Source organism: Bolinopsis microptera, chromosome 10 (genome assembly GCF_026151205.1).
Source record: "Bolinopsis microptera isolate Bmic1 chromosome 10, MBARI_Bmic_1.0, whole genome shotgun sequence".
NCBI lineage: Eukaryota > Metazoa > Ctenophora > Tentaculata > Lobata > Bolinopsidae > Bolinopsis > Bolinopsis microptera.
The window spans coordinates 17,356,470-17,373,329 of NC_087081.1; the positions used below are offsets into that span (position 1 = coordinate 17,356,470).

At 36.5% G+C, this 16,860-nt stretch overlaps 1 protein-coding gene across 2 annotated transcripts in view; it reads right to left on the reverse strand.

Moving 5' to 3' along the window:
• Window positions 1-6,262, reverse strand: part of LOC134822399 (cyclin-dependent kinase-like 4) — a 152,159-nt gene extending 145,897 nt beyond the window's left edge. For both annotated transcript variants that reach the window (XM_063833444.1, XM_063833441.1), the window contains exons 1-4: window positions 6,147-6,262; window positions 5,935-6,018; window positions 5,366-5,432; window positions 5,173-5,227 (exon numbers count right to left, since the gene is read on the reverse strand). In XM_063833444.1, coding sequence (XP_063689514.1) covers window positions 5,173-5,227; window positions 5,366-5,432; window positions 5,935-6,018; window positions 6,147-6,236 — 296 coding nt within the window. In that variant the 5' untranslated portion in view covers window positions 6,237-6,262. The remainder of the gene's footprint in view (window positions 1-5,172; window positions 5,228-5,365; window positions 5,433-5,934; window positions 6,019-6,146) is intronic.
• Window positions 6,263-16,860: the final 10,598 nt, after the last annotated feature.

Here is a 16,860-nt window from a genome sequence, read left to right on the forward strand (position 1 = left end):
ACATATTAAGGGGTGTTAGTTAGTATTATATTAACTACACCCGCTCCATGTGACCTACTTATATAGTAGTATATAGTATATACCTGTAATATAGTAGTATTATACAGTATATACCTGTAATGTAGTTAGAACTCAGAGTAATAACAGGGATGGAGTTCACTAATAAATATTATAAGCGGTAATTACCCACGAGCCGGTATAGTAATTACAGCTGTTTCTATGGTGATTATCGGTAATTACAATTCAAGCCTAGCATGTTATTGCTCGGGGGCGTAGTCTACAAGTGATAATATTACCCTGTATATTACCCTGTATTATATTACCCTGTATATTACCCTGTATATTACCCTGTATATTACCCTGTACATTACCCTGTATATTACCCTGTATATTACCCTGTATATTACCCTGTATTATATTACCCTGTATATTACCCTGTATATTAGACTCGCGAGTCGCGCGTCTCCTGCACGTGTCAAATTTGGGTTTCATAAATACTAGTTTAATGAAGGAGCATTTGCCGAATATTACACTACAATACTACAATACTACAATACTACAATACTACAATACTAAAATACTACAATACTACAATACTACAATACTACAATACTACAATACTACAATACTACAATACTACAATACTACAATACTACAATACTACAATACTACAATACTATAATACTACAGTGCAGTATCGAGCACAAATACCATAAGGCCCTCTACTATAATAATCAGACATCTCAACCGCCAATTATAAATCTAAGTGCACAATTATAGTAGTAGTAGTATAGTAGTATAGTATTATAGTAGTAGTTAAGTAGTAATTTCAACACGTCAAAATGACGATGCGGAACAAGCGAGATATGACGTCATACAGAGTCAGATATGACGTCATACAGTATAAATAGAATACATGCTGCTACATGCTGCTACATGCTGCTGCACGTGCAGTTGTAAGGAGGGATGAAGGGTGCGGCAGTGAGTAGTACTCTCTAATAATGTGCTAGACAATAAGGAACACCACTTTTAACTGTGGCAATTGTGGGGGAGGATTTTAAACGCATACAAAGGAGATGTGAATGTATTTATAAAGGAGTTTAGAGCTGATAATGGGGGAGGTATATCAGTATGGTATATAGTATGTTACAGGGGTGTATTAGCAAGTTAGTGATCTTCTCATTAATAAAGCCTTTATCTTTTAAAATTCTCATGCAAGAAATCCAAAGATCAAAAGATGACGAGAGATAAGTTTCACGAGATAATTTAACTATCATACTTCGTAATTGTATTGAACTTCGAGACAATGTGTCAAGATATTTTAAAATAGTATCTGCATGAATATCAGACATGTACGTGAAGAATGACTGGTTCTGTGGAAGATGTAAGTTGTGGAAGGGAATAAGGATGCTGTGATTTCAACTTCTTAAGGGGAATAGGGATGCTGTGATTTGAACTTCTTAAGGGGAATAATACCTGCCCTGGAAATGGTGTGTAACTTCCTCTGAAGTATATGGGCACTTAATTCTTATCGTTTAACATGCAATCTTCGCCATTTTCTACCGTTTAAAATGAAAAATTTTCGGTATGTGTCAGACCGTGTTATTATTTCCACTTTTCATTTTTTTTAAAAACAATTTCAATTAAAAGTTCACTGAAGAATTATAATATAAATGGAATGAGATAAGGGTGTCCTGATAAACAGAGGCAGTGTTTAGATAAACCCTTATTTTTTAAACGAGTACGTTATTTTTTCTCAAACAGCATTTTACATTTTTATATTTTTTATTCTGATCTTTACTGTCCGTGTGATGATTTTATTGTTAATACACTAAGGGAATTGACGAATACAGAAAAATATATATAATAATATTAGGATACGAATAGATCACACCATAAATCGGACGGTTTTTGTAATACGATACCAGTTATAAGACAGATTCCAGGAAAATATAGAATTTCTTGATTGGTGATATAATAACATGACATGTTATCACATTGTACAATTCTCCCCACTTTTTCCGAGACTTGTATGTTGCTATGGCAATGTTGATACAATATATTATGGCATGATAACGTATGATATATATTTTACGGACAATTCAGGGGTGACAACACGTGATAAAAATGAGCCAATGAGAGACCAGGGCTACTGGGCACGTGACAAGCTCGACCAATCAGGACACGGGACAGCTGGCAGACTTTTGATTAGAGTATTAGAGAGAAGACAAATCTGCTTAATCGCATTGACATGGGCAATAATAACCTGACAAGCAGGCAAATAATCCCCGCACCGTGCAGCCAATCACACCCCAGTATCCTGTCACGTGACTTTAAGCAACCAATCATCTTCGAGTCACGTGGTTTCAGGGCGCCAATCAGAGTGAGGATAGGAATGAGGCCGGAGATCAGCTGACAAACTAAGAGTACATAAGATAAGATGGTGTGGAGTGTAGTTCCTCCCCCACAACCATTTCACATAAGTATCAGCCTTACATGATCAGCATAGTAAGCAATACAAATAGGTATCAGCCTCACACTAAGTTAGTCCCCTGGCCCTCTCCCCCTGGTTTTCCTCTGGCCCTCTCCCCTGGTCCCCCTGGTCTTCCCCGTACCATCCTAGTACACCCTCCTAACTTCCAGTATCATATTATCTCTCTTACCATATATGGTATAATCGTTTGATCGTTATAAAATGAAGGTGGTATGTTAGTATGTGGTCCCTCCCCCACATTTCTCTGATAATCTCCCTCTCCAGGAGTACTGGTACTATAAATAGCAGCCTCACTCCAGCAGTCCTCTCTAATATAGGAGCCTCTAATATCTGAGAGAGACACAATCAGGTGGGAAGTCACACCTGAAGTAGCCTGGTAGCGTCACCTCTAGTGCGTGTGTGGTATGTGGTATGTGGTATGTGAGTATGTCAGTATGTTAGTTTTTGGTATGTTAGTTGTTGGTATGTTGTACTTATTGTGTGGTATGTTCGTATATTTATCTAATATTTAGTTCAGATTCCATTTAAGGTAAGGTAATATTTTATGCGGAACGAAAAGAACTAAATTGTTATAATTTTGTGACACATAATTCTATATATTAGAGAACACTTTATATACAGTGGCGTAACGTTATGATTTAATATGAACTTATTTCCAGCATTATATTTACATGATTTAATGTTGATCGGCCGTCTGTAACGTTCAATGAAACATATTGGAAACTAATTTCGACAATCGTTTTCGTAATAATTTATTCGCATATTTAACTCGAAACTTACCTCCACTTTCTTTTACTCATAGTCTGCAACTTAATACCATATTTGTGGTATTAATGACACCTTCACGAAAATGATTTAGTAAATGAAGAGCGTGATAATTAAGGCCTCATTACAAGAATCTTGGACGTGATATTTCAATACCTACCGTCTGTATGAACTTATGATTGACTATGTACCTAATAAGGGGGGGGTGCACCTAAAAAGGGGGGGGGGGGGGGGTGCACCTAATAAGGGGGTGGGGGTGCACCTAATAAGGGGGGGTAGACCTAATAAGGGGGGTGCACCTAATAAGGGGGGTGCAACTAATAAGGGGGGTGCACCTAATAAGGGGGGTGCACCTAATAAGGGGGGTTCACCCTTTCTTATAAGTATGTGACAAAGTGTTATCCTAGTTTAGAAACCTGGCCTGTACCATGAGCCGTGAACCGCTGGTAGGTCGTTAGGGAAATCACCTAGTTCCTGCTCCCTCATTGGCTGGTTACTGTAGTCCCTCTGCTATGATTGGGTAACTGCTGCCACGTGACTGTAGTTCTCTTGTATGATTGGTGGACGGGGCTTCCCACCACTTGGTTATCGTATTAGAGCATGGCATGGTGCATGTATTGCAATTAAGTATGCTCCCCGTAATATCATTTCAGGACAATTTGTTTGATTGTAAGTGTTCAATGAACGCGTCTCTGATTGGCAAGTTTAAGTCACGTGACACAAACTTCCCTTTGTGAATGGGAATCAGAAACTGACCGCCATCTTGCCAGAATGGGCTCGTAATTTGAAATTTAGCTGAGAAAAACGATCGAGGTTAAGAAATTTAGGCTCCCTGGGTGCATCCTAAGAATCTACAGATGAAATTATCTAAATAAAGAGGGTTTGATTAGGTTATGAGCATGGCATGTGTTACCCAACCAATTGTAGATTTGCATTAATAATTTCCTTTAAGTAGAGGAACATGATGAAGTTACAGCTAGAGTCTAGAGTCTAGACTTAACATTACCTTTTACATCAAATATTATGATTTTAGATGATAACTGTTGATCGTTATCAAGTGTGATAGGGTTACATTTTTCATCACTGAACAAATTCGGAGTTTTATTTTTAGTTCACCTCACACTAAAAATATGGAAATACATTTTCCAGCATCAGTCAACCACTTCTTATCTCTTTTTGCGTTAAAATTTAATACGGACCACTTTAAGTTGTACGTGTGTATACAATGGTATGTTGTCATGGTAACTCCATACTCTAGACAGTTATATCATTACAAACCACCTATATATAATATACCTATAAAATAAATAATGGGTACGTGCCCGCTAGGAAATTACTTTTCACGTAATTTGGCCAACACTTTTCTTCCCAAATCTAAACGAAGAAGTTTGTAAACCATAACGGAGTTATTTGATGATATTTTTTAATTTTAAAATACCATGATGATCTTTTATCTAATAATTTTAGCCAGGGAAATGGACAGGCTTGTGATGTGGGAACTAAGTTTAGTGATTCAGTATAACGTTAATAATATGATAAATACTGTTATCGCTATAGTAACCACTGTATTTTAAATGACATGTATTACTTATAGGTAAATTATAGGTAAATTATCTATAGATTAAATATTTTTAATTTTGGGTAAGATTAAAAATATCACGTCTTAATGCTCAGTGCTCACCGATTTATTCTCCCCATTTCAAAGTAAATCGCTTCAACATGGTCATTATTCAAAATTTAAATATTGAGCCACAAGGAACATGCACAGTTATACAGGGATAAACAAAGATTACAACTTATTGTACTCCTTGAGGATACGATTATAACATGAAGTAGTTTCTCTGCAGGGGGGGGGGGCAGGGGGGCGGGGCTCTCTGCAGGGGGGGGGGGGGGGGGGGGCTCTCTGCACTTACCCATTAGGGCATTCTTCTAGCTCATTCAACAACGTGTGATGACAGTACTCGAACACTGAAAATTAACAATCATCATTAGTTACATAGTAACATTATTTATATCTAAACAATGTGAACATGGTTCAATTGACGACAATATAAAACATTAGGCTGCAGCATATCATCAAAAATCATAACAAATGAAAATGGTTACCAAGATGAATCTTTTTCTTTCTTCTAAAGACTTGTAGTAAATTTACTAAGTTTCCATGCTTCAGCAGCTGAAAGTTTCAATCATTACTATTTCTTTATTAACCAGAATTCCAATTCAAAACTTTTTTGTACTTTCGTACGAAAGAATGTTATTGTTATTAGAAAGAGATCGTTACACAAAACTTTGTATTGTATAATACTCATACATAAACATTATCTATAACAACCTCTATCCTAGAGGTTGCGAGTTCGATCCCTGTCAGGGGGACAGTTAGTTCTCAACATATTATGACCAAAAAGGAACGACCGATCACCAAACCATGGTGTTGCTTAGCACAAAATGGTACACGGCCTAGGCCTTGGAAACAAATCAATTGTTGGTAGCTGTGATGGGCTCCTCGTGCAGAAATGCATGAATATCCTCCTCCTTGCTGACACTTGTGTGAGCTTGGAGAAGCATCATGAGCGGGCGTTGCCAGGTAACTGGCTATCCCGTGAATGGAAGCTCGTAAATATATTTTTTTAAACATAAATATTATATAATATGTAGATTATACATTCCTAATTTACCTTTAACATTCTAATTTCACGCATAGCAATCTTTTTGACATAAGGATCATCCTCAGAATCAAGGAATTTCTTTATTGCCACAACCTGTAGTGATAGAAACCACATAATGAGCATAATTACTAACAAGCAATTTTCAACAAAGAGAAAGCAAAACATCTTAGATTGAAACCAAACTTTTACTCTTTAAGCAGAGTAGGAAATATTCGACTAACCTGCCCGGTATCTTTGTGCTTGCATCTAAATACAACACCATACGAACCTTCACCTATCTTTCCAAGCTTCTCGTATTTGTCCATCTTCATGTTTTCATTGGCTGAACTGTAAAAAATTGATAATACATGTAGATTGCTGGTGTCCAGATGTACTTCAAATAAATTAATGGTAACAAAATCATGCAGGGTAAGCCACTGCACTGTCCCCAAATTTAACCAATGGATACATGAGAAATTATCCCTTTACAATGTAGTATATTGTACTTTAAGAAAGGCAAGGCAGGTACTTTGAGATAACGCTTGGAGTGCCATATTTTGAACTTGAACTGATTTATGAAATAATAGAAGTCAAAACGAGATTTTGAAACTACGATATATAATATATATAATCACTTATGATTGTTATTGTTTTATACACATCATGAAACGAATTGTTTGCCCGCCAATTTGATTTGTTTCAATTGTTCGAATAATGCTCCTGCTTAACTGCAGTCGAGCACTCTCTTTGGGAAACCAAGCAACAACTATTTATTATATACATATATATTTAATTAATTGATATATCATGTGTAATCAATTTTTGCAAGGAATTAATTTTCCCGATTTATAAAGATGCATAGATTTGTCAAAATTTGTGACCTTAAGTAAACATTACTCCATCGAATGGCTCCTCAAAAATATATCAATTAGCTCTATTAATTGAATGACCTGATCAATAACATTACTTTAGGCACAAGTACATTACTTTCTACTGGTATCATTGCTTGCATTTCATTAAGAGTGTTTCCACACCCTTGATCATATTGTAGATTTAGTTCTACAGTATGATGTAATGAAAATTATTAATTTTTACAAAATTGTTAAAAATAAGTGCCTGCAAATATATCTTGCTTTAGGGGTCGTTCACATATTACATAGTCATTTTTTGGCTCATTTTTAACCCCACTCCGTAATCAGTTTTACACATGGCTATTGTGGTGAAATTACACTAGCGTAATCATTTGCAAACCCCCTCCCCCCTCGGCTGATAATGTAATATAATAATAATAATAATTCTATACTGTTACATAATTTAAAAATTATGGCCCCTTATTGTGGGCAGAGTATGTGTCTTTATTTAAGTGTCCTGATTTAAAATCATCTGAGTGACTGCATTGAAATAATTTAAGGAGAGTACCATAAAAACGTTAAAATAAAAGGAGTAACAACTAGAACATACTTATATTAATATCAACATTAGAACAAAATACAGTCACCTAATTCTCTTCTCCTACGGTTGAGTATAGAGGAACCATCTTTGGCGTGTATTAGGGACTTAGACCATTACAAATACCCTGCTGTAAGTTTGCAAGGTATGTGGACTAAGTGGGCCGAGAGTACTCGACTTGGAAGTGGGTGTTGAGAATTCTCAACTAAACTAGAAGATAATGATGTCCAGAAGATGAGGCAGTAGATGGAGTAGTAAAGGAGTAGTAGAGGCTGAAGGGGGAGTGATGTCATAAGGAGATGTAGGACATGAAGGGGGATGGAGGTGAAGGAGCACTATAAGTATAAGTATCAATTCTATGATAGTTCACCGATGGCGATCTGTGCTAAAGATCGGAAGGCAGTGATGCTGCCATCACTACCATCTCTTAAGATAGACCAGCATGGTTGGTCATTAGTGGAGTGCTCTTGAATGGTTTCTTGAAGATAATGATGTCCAGAAGATGAGGCAGTAGATGGAGTAGTAAAGGAGTAGTAGAGGCTGAACGTAACGTAATATATGAATGAGCCCTTACCAAAACAACTTTACAGAAACAAAACAACAGTAAACATGGAATTTTTTCGGGTTTTATTATTTCCAGAACGACAATTGGATGATCAGTGCCAGAGGGACAGCATTTTAATGGCTGCTCAAATATTACAATACGAATGACTTTTTGAATGGGGGAGATAACCCAGGGTTTAATGCCAGCTTGCTTCTAAAAAATTAATTTTTTCTGATTGATAAGATATATTTTAATTTAACAACACTTGCTTTTACATGTTCCATTATCAACTATGATAGTGTACACCTTTACACCTTTTATTTATTGCTGACTGAAAATTTATGGTTTTGTAATCAAAATTCTAATGAACAATAAGTGGCCATAATTGTTTCAATTATGTAACTGTATAGAATTATTATTCTAATGAAACTAGGTTCTTAGGGGTAATCGTTGATAAAGATACAAGGATACAAGGATACAAAAGTGATAACTACTTGATTGATTACACAATAGTTGTAATTCTGTAATAATTTAAGTTACACTGCAATTCTAATTATTTACAAATGTGTAGGGATAGTTTTAAAATGTTATATAGTATAGTGCTAGTTTAAAAAATAAATTGAGTTTGTATGGTTCAATTTTATTTCAAAGTCCTATAGCAAATTCTTTTATAATTTGTTGTAAATTGTTCGTTCACAGAGAGAATTAAATGGATTATTCTTGCTGTGGCAGTAAATTTGGTATGGTCTAGAGATTTGTTGGAGAGCAGACCGGCTAGGTCAGTAATGTTTTAAGAATGGAAGTTGAATGTTTCCCTAATATAACTGCCAGGAGTAAATTAACAGGTGATACTCGTAAAATATTTGTTTCAAATATCCAACTCGGCGCGCGTCCTGGTAGGTTATAAACTTACAAGGAGTAAAACAAACAGTCAATTAATACGTGACTTGTGATAATAAGTTTAACCGGCACACTCTCATAAAAAACATGAAAAATGAAACAAATTATGCATGTGCCGCGCCGCACTAAACAAAATTCGGACAGCATATTAATTATACTGTAGGTTTACAACCTATTAGGACGCGCGCCGAGTTGGACTCGTCGACGGTCCTAATATATGGAACAAATATTTTACGAGTATCACCCGTTAATAATTAAATTGTTGTTTGTATTGTTGTACATTGATCCGGTACTCGTAAAATATTTGTTCAAATACAAAACTGCATTGACAAGCTAAAAGTCCAAAACAACATGCAGCTAAAACAAAAATTTTTTGTCATTGGTCATATCTTGGAGGATTTCGCCGCTTCGACGCGCCGCGCGAAATATCATTCTTGCTTCGCATTACTGGGCGGCGCTCAGCTTGTCATCCCGCCTAATCTCTATTATGAACATAAATATAATTATAGCCTGATGTTCCCAAGTAAGCTTCGCAACGCAAATAGCAAAGCAACGATTTCAATGGCATGGGTTAAAATTGTCAATCAAGTTATATCATTATTTATTTTAACGGGTGATACTCGTAAAATATTTGTTCCATATATTAGGACCGATTTTCTTTCATACAATTATATTACACTTCAAACAATCAGTTCATGTTTAAAACTTGTTTTCTCTTTAAAATCTGTCATTGTATTTAACCAAGTCAAAAATCATATCAGAACACGATTCAGATTTGATCTGTTAAGAAGTACACTTAATTGCACTGAGGGGAATCAGAGGAAGGTCAACAGCCCAGCAATCAGCATCTTGAACTGCAAGACGTATCCTTTAACCTCATCCTTCAACCCTATCCCCCAGAAGACGAGCTTTGCGGTCTCCTAGATTTGTTTATGTAAATTTATGTAGATATTTTACTGTACTATTTTATATTGTATACAATTTTACGGACGAAATGATCCCAGGGGGAGTCCCAACTCACCGCTTCGGCGGGTAGTTGATGCACTGATCACAAGCAAGAGCCACGTTGGTCTATTTGCTGTGAGGTGTCTCAGCTACATGGGTTGGGTGTCCCCCCATTTTTCTTTTCCTTTTTTTTGTATTTGGAATTGATGTTACGCTCAAATAAGGTGCACAAACCCTCCTAGCCCAAAGTTTCTCAACGATTTACCACGGCCATTTCCTATCCTCTTAGAGGAGAAAGAGGGATGAAAAGTGGTAGTGCAGTTAAAATAGCAGATTAAGATATAAATTTAGAGCCAGTGCATTAATTGTCATTTGGCTACTTTTACTGTAAAGGTTTTTTATAAATGTTCCTCAGTTTTTAAGGGGCTTTTTGATTTGATTTGATTTTTCTCAGATTTTTACCGCAAAACCTAATTTACTTTGGCTGTTTCCTTTCCCCAAACTCTAAGGTAAATCAGGGTTTTACCGTATATTAAGACACAATGAAACTATCGGACCACGATGTATTGGGACTTGCCACCCCATGGCAACATTAAAATATATCGACTCTGTTACATCGTTTCCTGTTAATAGAAAACTACATAAAGTAAAGTAAAGTAAAGTAAAATTTATGACATCACATCATCACACATGTCTACAAACTATCATCGCACTGTGTGAAAAAACATATAATAAATATTTCCCCACCAACATTAATTAATTATCAAATACAATATTTAAAAACAATTTCATCAAAAACATTATCCTATTTTAAAAACTTCCCAGTGGAATAAAGATTTATAAAACGCTTCTTTGCCACATAAGGATGGAACCAAAGATAATTGTTATGTTTCTCTTTATTACTGACATAACTGGCTCCCTCAATTCTTACTAAAACTTCATTAGAAACATTCCAAAAAAAGCAATCATTTGTAATACTTTTAGAAATCATATCTATCTTATATCCTTCTAATTTAATTTTAAAACCTAAAACTGTCACAGAGTTCTTGACGTCCGGAGGGAGTTTGTTCCAATATGGAATAACTCGCTCCGGGAGAAAAGACTTCTGGATATTCTTGACCTTTGTCACACTTTTACTACATCTATTGGATGAAACCAGATTAAGACCTGATCTGCTTGGTCTGAACAAGTCTGAACCATAATCAGTCATACCATTAATAACCTTAAAAGCTTCAATAAGGTCCCCACGTATTCGCCGCTCTGCCAGCGTTGTCAAATTGAGGATTTCCAGTCTACGGCTGTAAGGAAGAGTACCCACCTCATCAATCAGACGGGTAAACCGCCTGTGGACGCTCTCCAGCTCCAAAACAGTCCCCCAACTTCCATGAGCCGCAGGTGGATTCCACAATTGGACACAATACTCAAGATGAGGTCTTATTAAAGCTTTATATATAGCAATCATAACAACCTTTTCTCTAATAACTAAATTCCTTACAATCCAACAAATCATACGATTTGCCTTAGCGATACATGCTTTGATCTGTTCGTTCCAAAGCAGGGAGCTATGGGTAATAACCCCCAAATCTTTTTCCTGTGCAAATACTTCAAGTTCTATACCATTTACCTTATAATTTAAATTAGAATTGTTGTTAAAATTAATGTGCACTACTTTGCACTTGGCAGGATTAAATTGTAAAAGCCAAATACTTTCCCAAACTTCTAATTCTTCGATATCTTCAGCAACACTACCGTGGTTAGCTGCATTACCAATTAATTTAAGATCATCAGCAAATAACTTTATCTTATTTTTTACAAGGTCAGGCAAATCATTAATATACAGAATGAATAGGAGAGGGCCTAGAACTGACCCCTGAGGAACACCAGATAAAACATGTTTAACCTCGGACCATTGTCCTTCTACAGAAACCCTCATAGTCCTGTCTGTAAGAAAATCTTTAATAACATCTAAAACCTTTCCTTTGACACCAAAGCCTTCCAATTTAGACAGAAGTCTAAAGTGGGGGACTGTGTCGAATGCCTTACTAAAATCAAAGTATAGAAGATCAACCGAGGCACCTTCATCTAAAATGTCAAGAATGTCATCAAATGTCTCTAAAAGATTAGATAAACACGATTTACCCTTAACAAATCCATGCTGATGCTTCGAAATTCGATGTTCTAGAAAATTTAATACATGTGCTCTCACCAACTTTTCATACACTTTGCACAAAATACACGTTAATGAAACTGGTCTATAATTTAAGGGGTCCGATTTAATACCCTTTTTAAACAATGCTACAACAGATGCATGAATATGAATGTTTTCATTTGTTTATCCAAGTAAACCTAACAAATCTTCTTTTTAGAGCTGATATAAATTTGTCATGGCTCAAACTGTGACTGATGATACCCAACTCTTCAAATCAAATCAATTCTTTTTACCAGGAATGTAAGTAAATTTACATTAGTTGCTTCAAGTTAGTTGCTTCAAGTTAAATATGTTTAGAGATCTTCCTATCTTCCAAATTTGTGTCGTTTGGATAAGATTAAACTACGTATCAATTCATTAATTAGTTATTTCATTTCATGTTATTCAAATTATTTTTATTGATAATTATTTTTCTTCAGGAAAACAAGGTCTGCTCCAGGTTTACTTTTGAGGTATTGTGATAACTATTTTATTATTCCTGCGTTGTTAGATCTTTTACATTAAAGCTTTTTAAATGAGGTTTTCAATTTGGACAAAACTCTGACGAAGCCAAGTGATTAAGGTTTTTCAAATCGGTCGGTGGTAAGTGGTTTAATTAATGGTTTTGTACTGCAAATGTGATATTAAAGTGACTCACTTTTTGTCCCTCTCTCACACTCTCTCTCTCACTTTCTCTCCCCATTTACATCTCCCTAATTACTGCTTTGTACATAATTAGGTAATTTGGCAGTGGAGCCTATTAAGTATTACTATTGGATACTTGTATTACATGATGGGCGCTTAAAATTAAATTTACTCTAATGCGGTCGGTTTAAACTGAGCGAGTTTATACTTTTGCACAATTTTAACTTTTGCACCGTTTATACTTTTGCAATTCAACTGCGATAGTAAAGTCCCGGCCGTAGCCACGGGTTACACTAGTTTCATCATATTCACAAACATTACGATCAAAGTATAATACCCTTTCAGTCAAAACTCTGAGAATATTGGTTTCACAACACGGAATGAGTGAGTTAATTAAATTGGCTTGTTGCCATGTCCAGGTCCTGCTAGTTGACATCATGCTGGTTCATGTTTACAGATTATGGCGAGATTCTGGTGAGTGCTCTTCAAATAGACACATCTGCTAAATCTCTATTCATACTCTTAAATTAATTCTGTGGCTTTTTTGTTTGATATTATATTATGTATATATACAGATTACAGGGTGGCCCAGAAGTAACTGCCAACACGCAATCCTTTAATAACTCACGTAATTCGTGTCAGAATTGCACAACAATTTCAGAGAATATAGATACCGTATAAGTCGAACTTAGATTTCCTAAAAGTCTCGTAAAATTTCATTGATTAGAGAGGGTGTGGCACGCCACCCCCTTTTTTTCACTATTGTTACCATAAAGTAAGAACGCTTTCAGCTAGGAACTCCAAAGTTTCTAGACACATTTGGTTTGATAATTGAAGTTCTGTCCCAAAATTTCAAGTTGGTTGTTCACAATTTAAGCGAGTTATGATCATTTTAAAATCTTGCAGATACGTGATCTCTGCACTTATATATTACAAACGTTGGGTCTTATTACCATGATATTTGAGACCTATCACTTTACTGTAAAGAAAGACGAGCACGGAGCCAGGCTCCAGTTGACTGTTGTGAGAGAATAATACGTTTTGCATTTTATATACTTATAGACTAGGGAGTGAAATAATTTTAATGGTGGTGAAACATTATTGGTCAAAACAACATAGAAGTGCTCATACTCGTGTATTTCTAGAAACTCCATATTCCTCAGTAAATATGGAATGTGATCTGAAAAGGTGACGCAAAACAGATTTCAAATTATCAAGCAAAATTGGTTGGTAATCATGTGATAGTATGCTAGGATACTGTTATTAGGCTTTCTGCACGATTCCCATAGTGCAGATCTAATGGCAACCCAATGGCCCCATTCCACGTAATGAATAAACTCTTTATGCCGAAGTAGCTAGAGAGCTCCCTTTTTTAGTTTGATCCTTTGAAATATAGAGTTTTCAGCCTCATTACTTCCCCTTATTACCCCTTATTTGAGTGCTGGTGAACCACTAAGGGATAATAAACGAGTTTTCAAAATAAATAAAAAACGAGGCTGAAAACTCGCTTGAAATCAGGGACCCATTTATAAGCTTTATTTCAAAGGATCAAACTAAAAATGTGGACTTCTTGTCAACATTTTCGGGGAAAAGGGAGAGGTAAATCAGGGTACGGTATATCAGTTTTTTTTCTGTATCTATATAATAGACATATCTAGACATATCTAGACATATCTTAACTCAAACAGTTTACACTTTTACAGTGGTTCTTTTGCTGGTTTTGTTCTAGAAAATGTTTTGCTCACTACATTCTAGGGACGATTGTTTTCTCGCATTTTCCTGACTTCCGATTTGTTTTCTTGTTTCCTGTTGTTATTTGTAGCGTGTCCCAGGTTAAGCACGGACGATGACGACAACAACGAATCAATCTACATCAACATATTCCTCTCATCAATCCTGTTCGTCATGTGCATCTCCTCAATGCCAGCTTATTTCCACTCAGTCCACAGCTTCTTTCTTATCTTCAAGAAGGGGCAACCATTCTACATATTGCTTCTCTTTGTACTACTCACTTCCTTCCTTAACTTGGCTGTGGCTGCGCTGGATGGGGTGGGCTTCTGGACAAGTATATCCCATTTTAATTGTGTACTGTTCGGATGTTTCAGAACTGCTATACTCATTGTTTCCTCACTGCTGATTGCATTCGTTTGCATCAGCCGCTGTATCGCTGTTTCTTCTCTCGATCTGTACAAGAGGTTAAACAAAACGTTCGTTTTAACGTCAATTTCTGGCATGTTACTGGTATTCAGCATGGTAATACCAGGATTGTTTTACCAGTTGGGTCACATCGACTTCAAGTACATCGGCCCTCCCACTCACATCGGCTGCAGTCCTATACTGTCCCACAACAGCAAGCACACTTACATTTCCTTTATTATTTTCTTCATATTTGCATGTGATTTCATATTACTGGTAGTGTACCTGGTGCTCTACCGCCGACTGCACTCCCCCTCGATCCGACCCTGCATGAAGAAACTAAAAGCCTCTGCAAGGAAAGTGTCCCTCATTATCACCTTCACCTACCTAGTACTGCACCTCCCTCTCGTGGTAGTCTACACTGTCTTCTCCTTCAGCCCCACTAGTGTCATCTCCATTGGTAGTTCCGTAGGTAAACTACTGCTCGACTTTGCTCTCAGATTCCTTTCTTACCTCTACTCCGCTCTGTTACCTACTATTATAGTTAAAACTGGCTCCATGAACGAGAAGACGCTGTCTGCAGCAAGGCAATCCGTCCACATTGCAAACACCAACAAAACTTAACTGTAAGGATTTCAGCAATTCAGAAACCTTTTAACCGTTGTTATTAAAGTGGAATCATTGTAACTAGTAGTAGTAGTAGTATGGAATCATTGTAACTAGTAGTAGTTGTAGTATGGAATCATTGTAAAGTCTCGTGTAGCTGGTTATTACGTGAGATGAAAAAAAGAACATTGCTTTTAATGTAAGAGCGTTAGTGGTCATATTTTTGAATATAAATGCTTTAGATTCTTATCAAATTATATATTTTATGCTTTTTATGTCGTTATTAAACTTAAATGGGATGATTAGAACTATGACATCTTATTGCTGCAATTTTGCTAATCCTTTAATATTTTACTAGATTATGCTATTCATTTTTGGCAATGAAGAATTGCTAATTTTACTGTTATTCTTAAAATATGAGCGTGTTTATTGGATATTACCGTGAGCTAAAATATTAAATATTATATGGTGACTGGAAAATAAGCGAAAAACAACAGGGATTGATGTAGTTGAAAAATTCAAAGGATGTGCTATTTTAGTTCAGCTCTCCCTCCCTACATCCCCCTCCATCCCCTCCCTCTCTCCCTTCCTTGCAAGGCTTTTCTAAAGGCTTTTCTAAAGAAATAAAACTTGATATTTTGAAGGCCTATTGAGTAAAAGAAGAAAGTGTTACTATATATATACAGTTACTATATGTATACAAGTGCAAGGCATTTCTTGCAAAAGAGTGACAAGTAAAATTCATTTATTTATTGATTCATTATTTATTTTAAAATTTATTTTTGATTATATTCGTTCAATCTTCTCAACTCTCAGATCCCATCTTAATTATACCATAGAAAGTCATGTCTTCCTCGCCTCCCTTAAAGATTTGACGTCAAACTTTATTTGTTTATTTTCTCATTTTATAGAAAATAAATAAATATGAGGAGAGGAGCTTTTGTGAGATGAGAAACCATTGTTTGGGGAGGCGCCATATAGTTGGGGGAACAGTGCAATACTAGCAAGTGGAGCTACATCAGACAATCTTACTGTTTAATATACAGGGGGGGGGGAAAACTGCTTACTAGAAAAATTTTTTTGGGGGGGAAAGTAAACTAAAATTAGACCAAATCTTACTGTTTAATATACAGGGGGGGGGGGGGGGGGAACCTGAAAAAACTAGAAAGTGGACCCCAAAACCCAGAAAAATCTTACTGTTTAATATACAGGGGGGGGGGGGGGGGAACCCTTTGCAATACTAAAAAGGGGGAAAGCTACATCAAAAATTTTTTCTTTTTTAATTTTACAGGGGGGGGGGGGGGGGGGGGGGAACAGGGGCAATACTAGCAAGTGGAGTACATCAGCCCAATTTTTTACATTTTTAAATATACAGGGGGGGGGGGGGGGGGGGGGGGGGGGGGGGGGGGGGAAACAGTGCAAAAAACTAGAAGTGGGGGCTAAATAAAGAAAATTTCTTAAGTTTAATATACAGGGGGGGGGGGGGGGGGGGGGGGGGGGGGGGGGGGGGGGGGGGTTAGGGGGGGGGGGGGGGGGGGGGGGG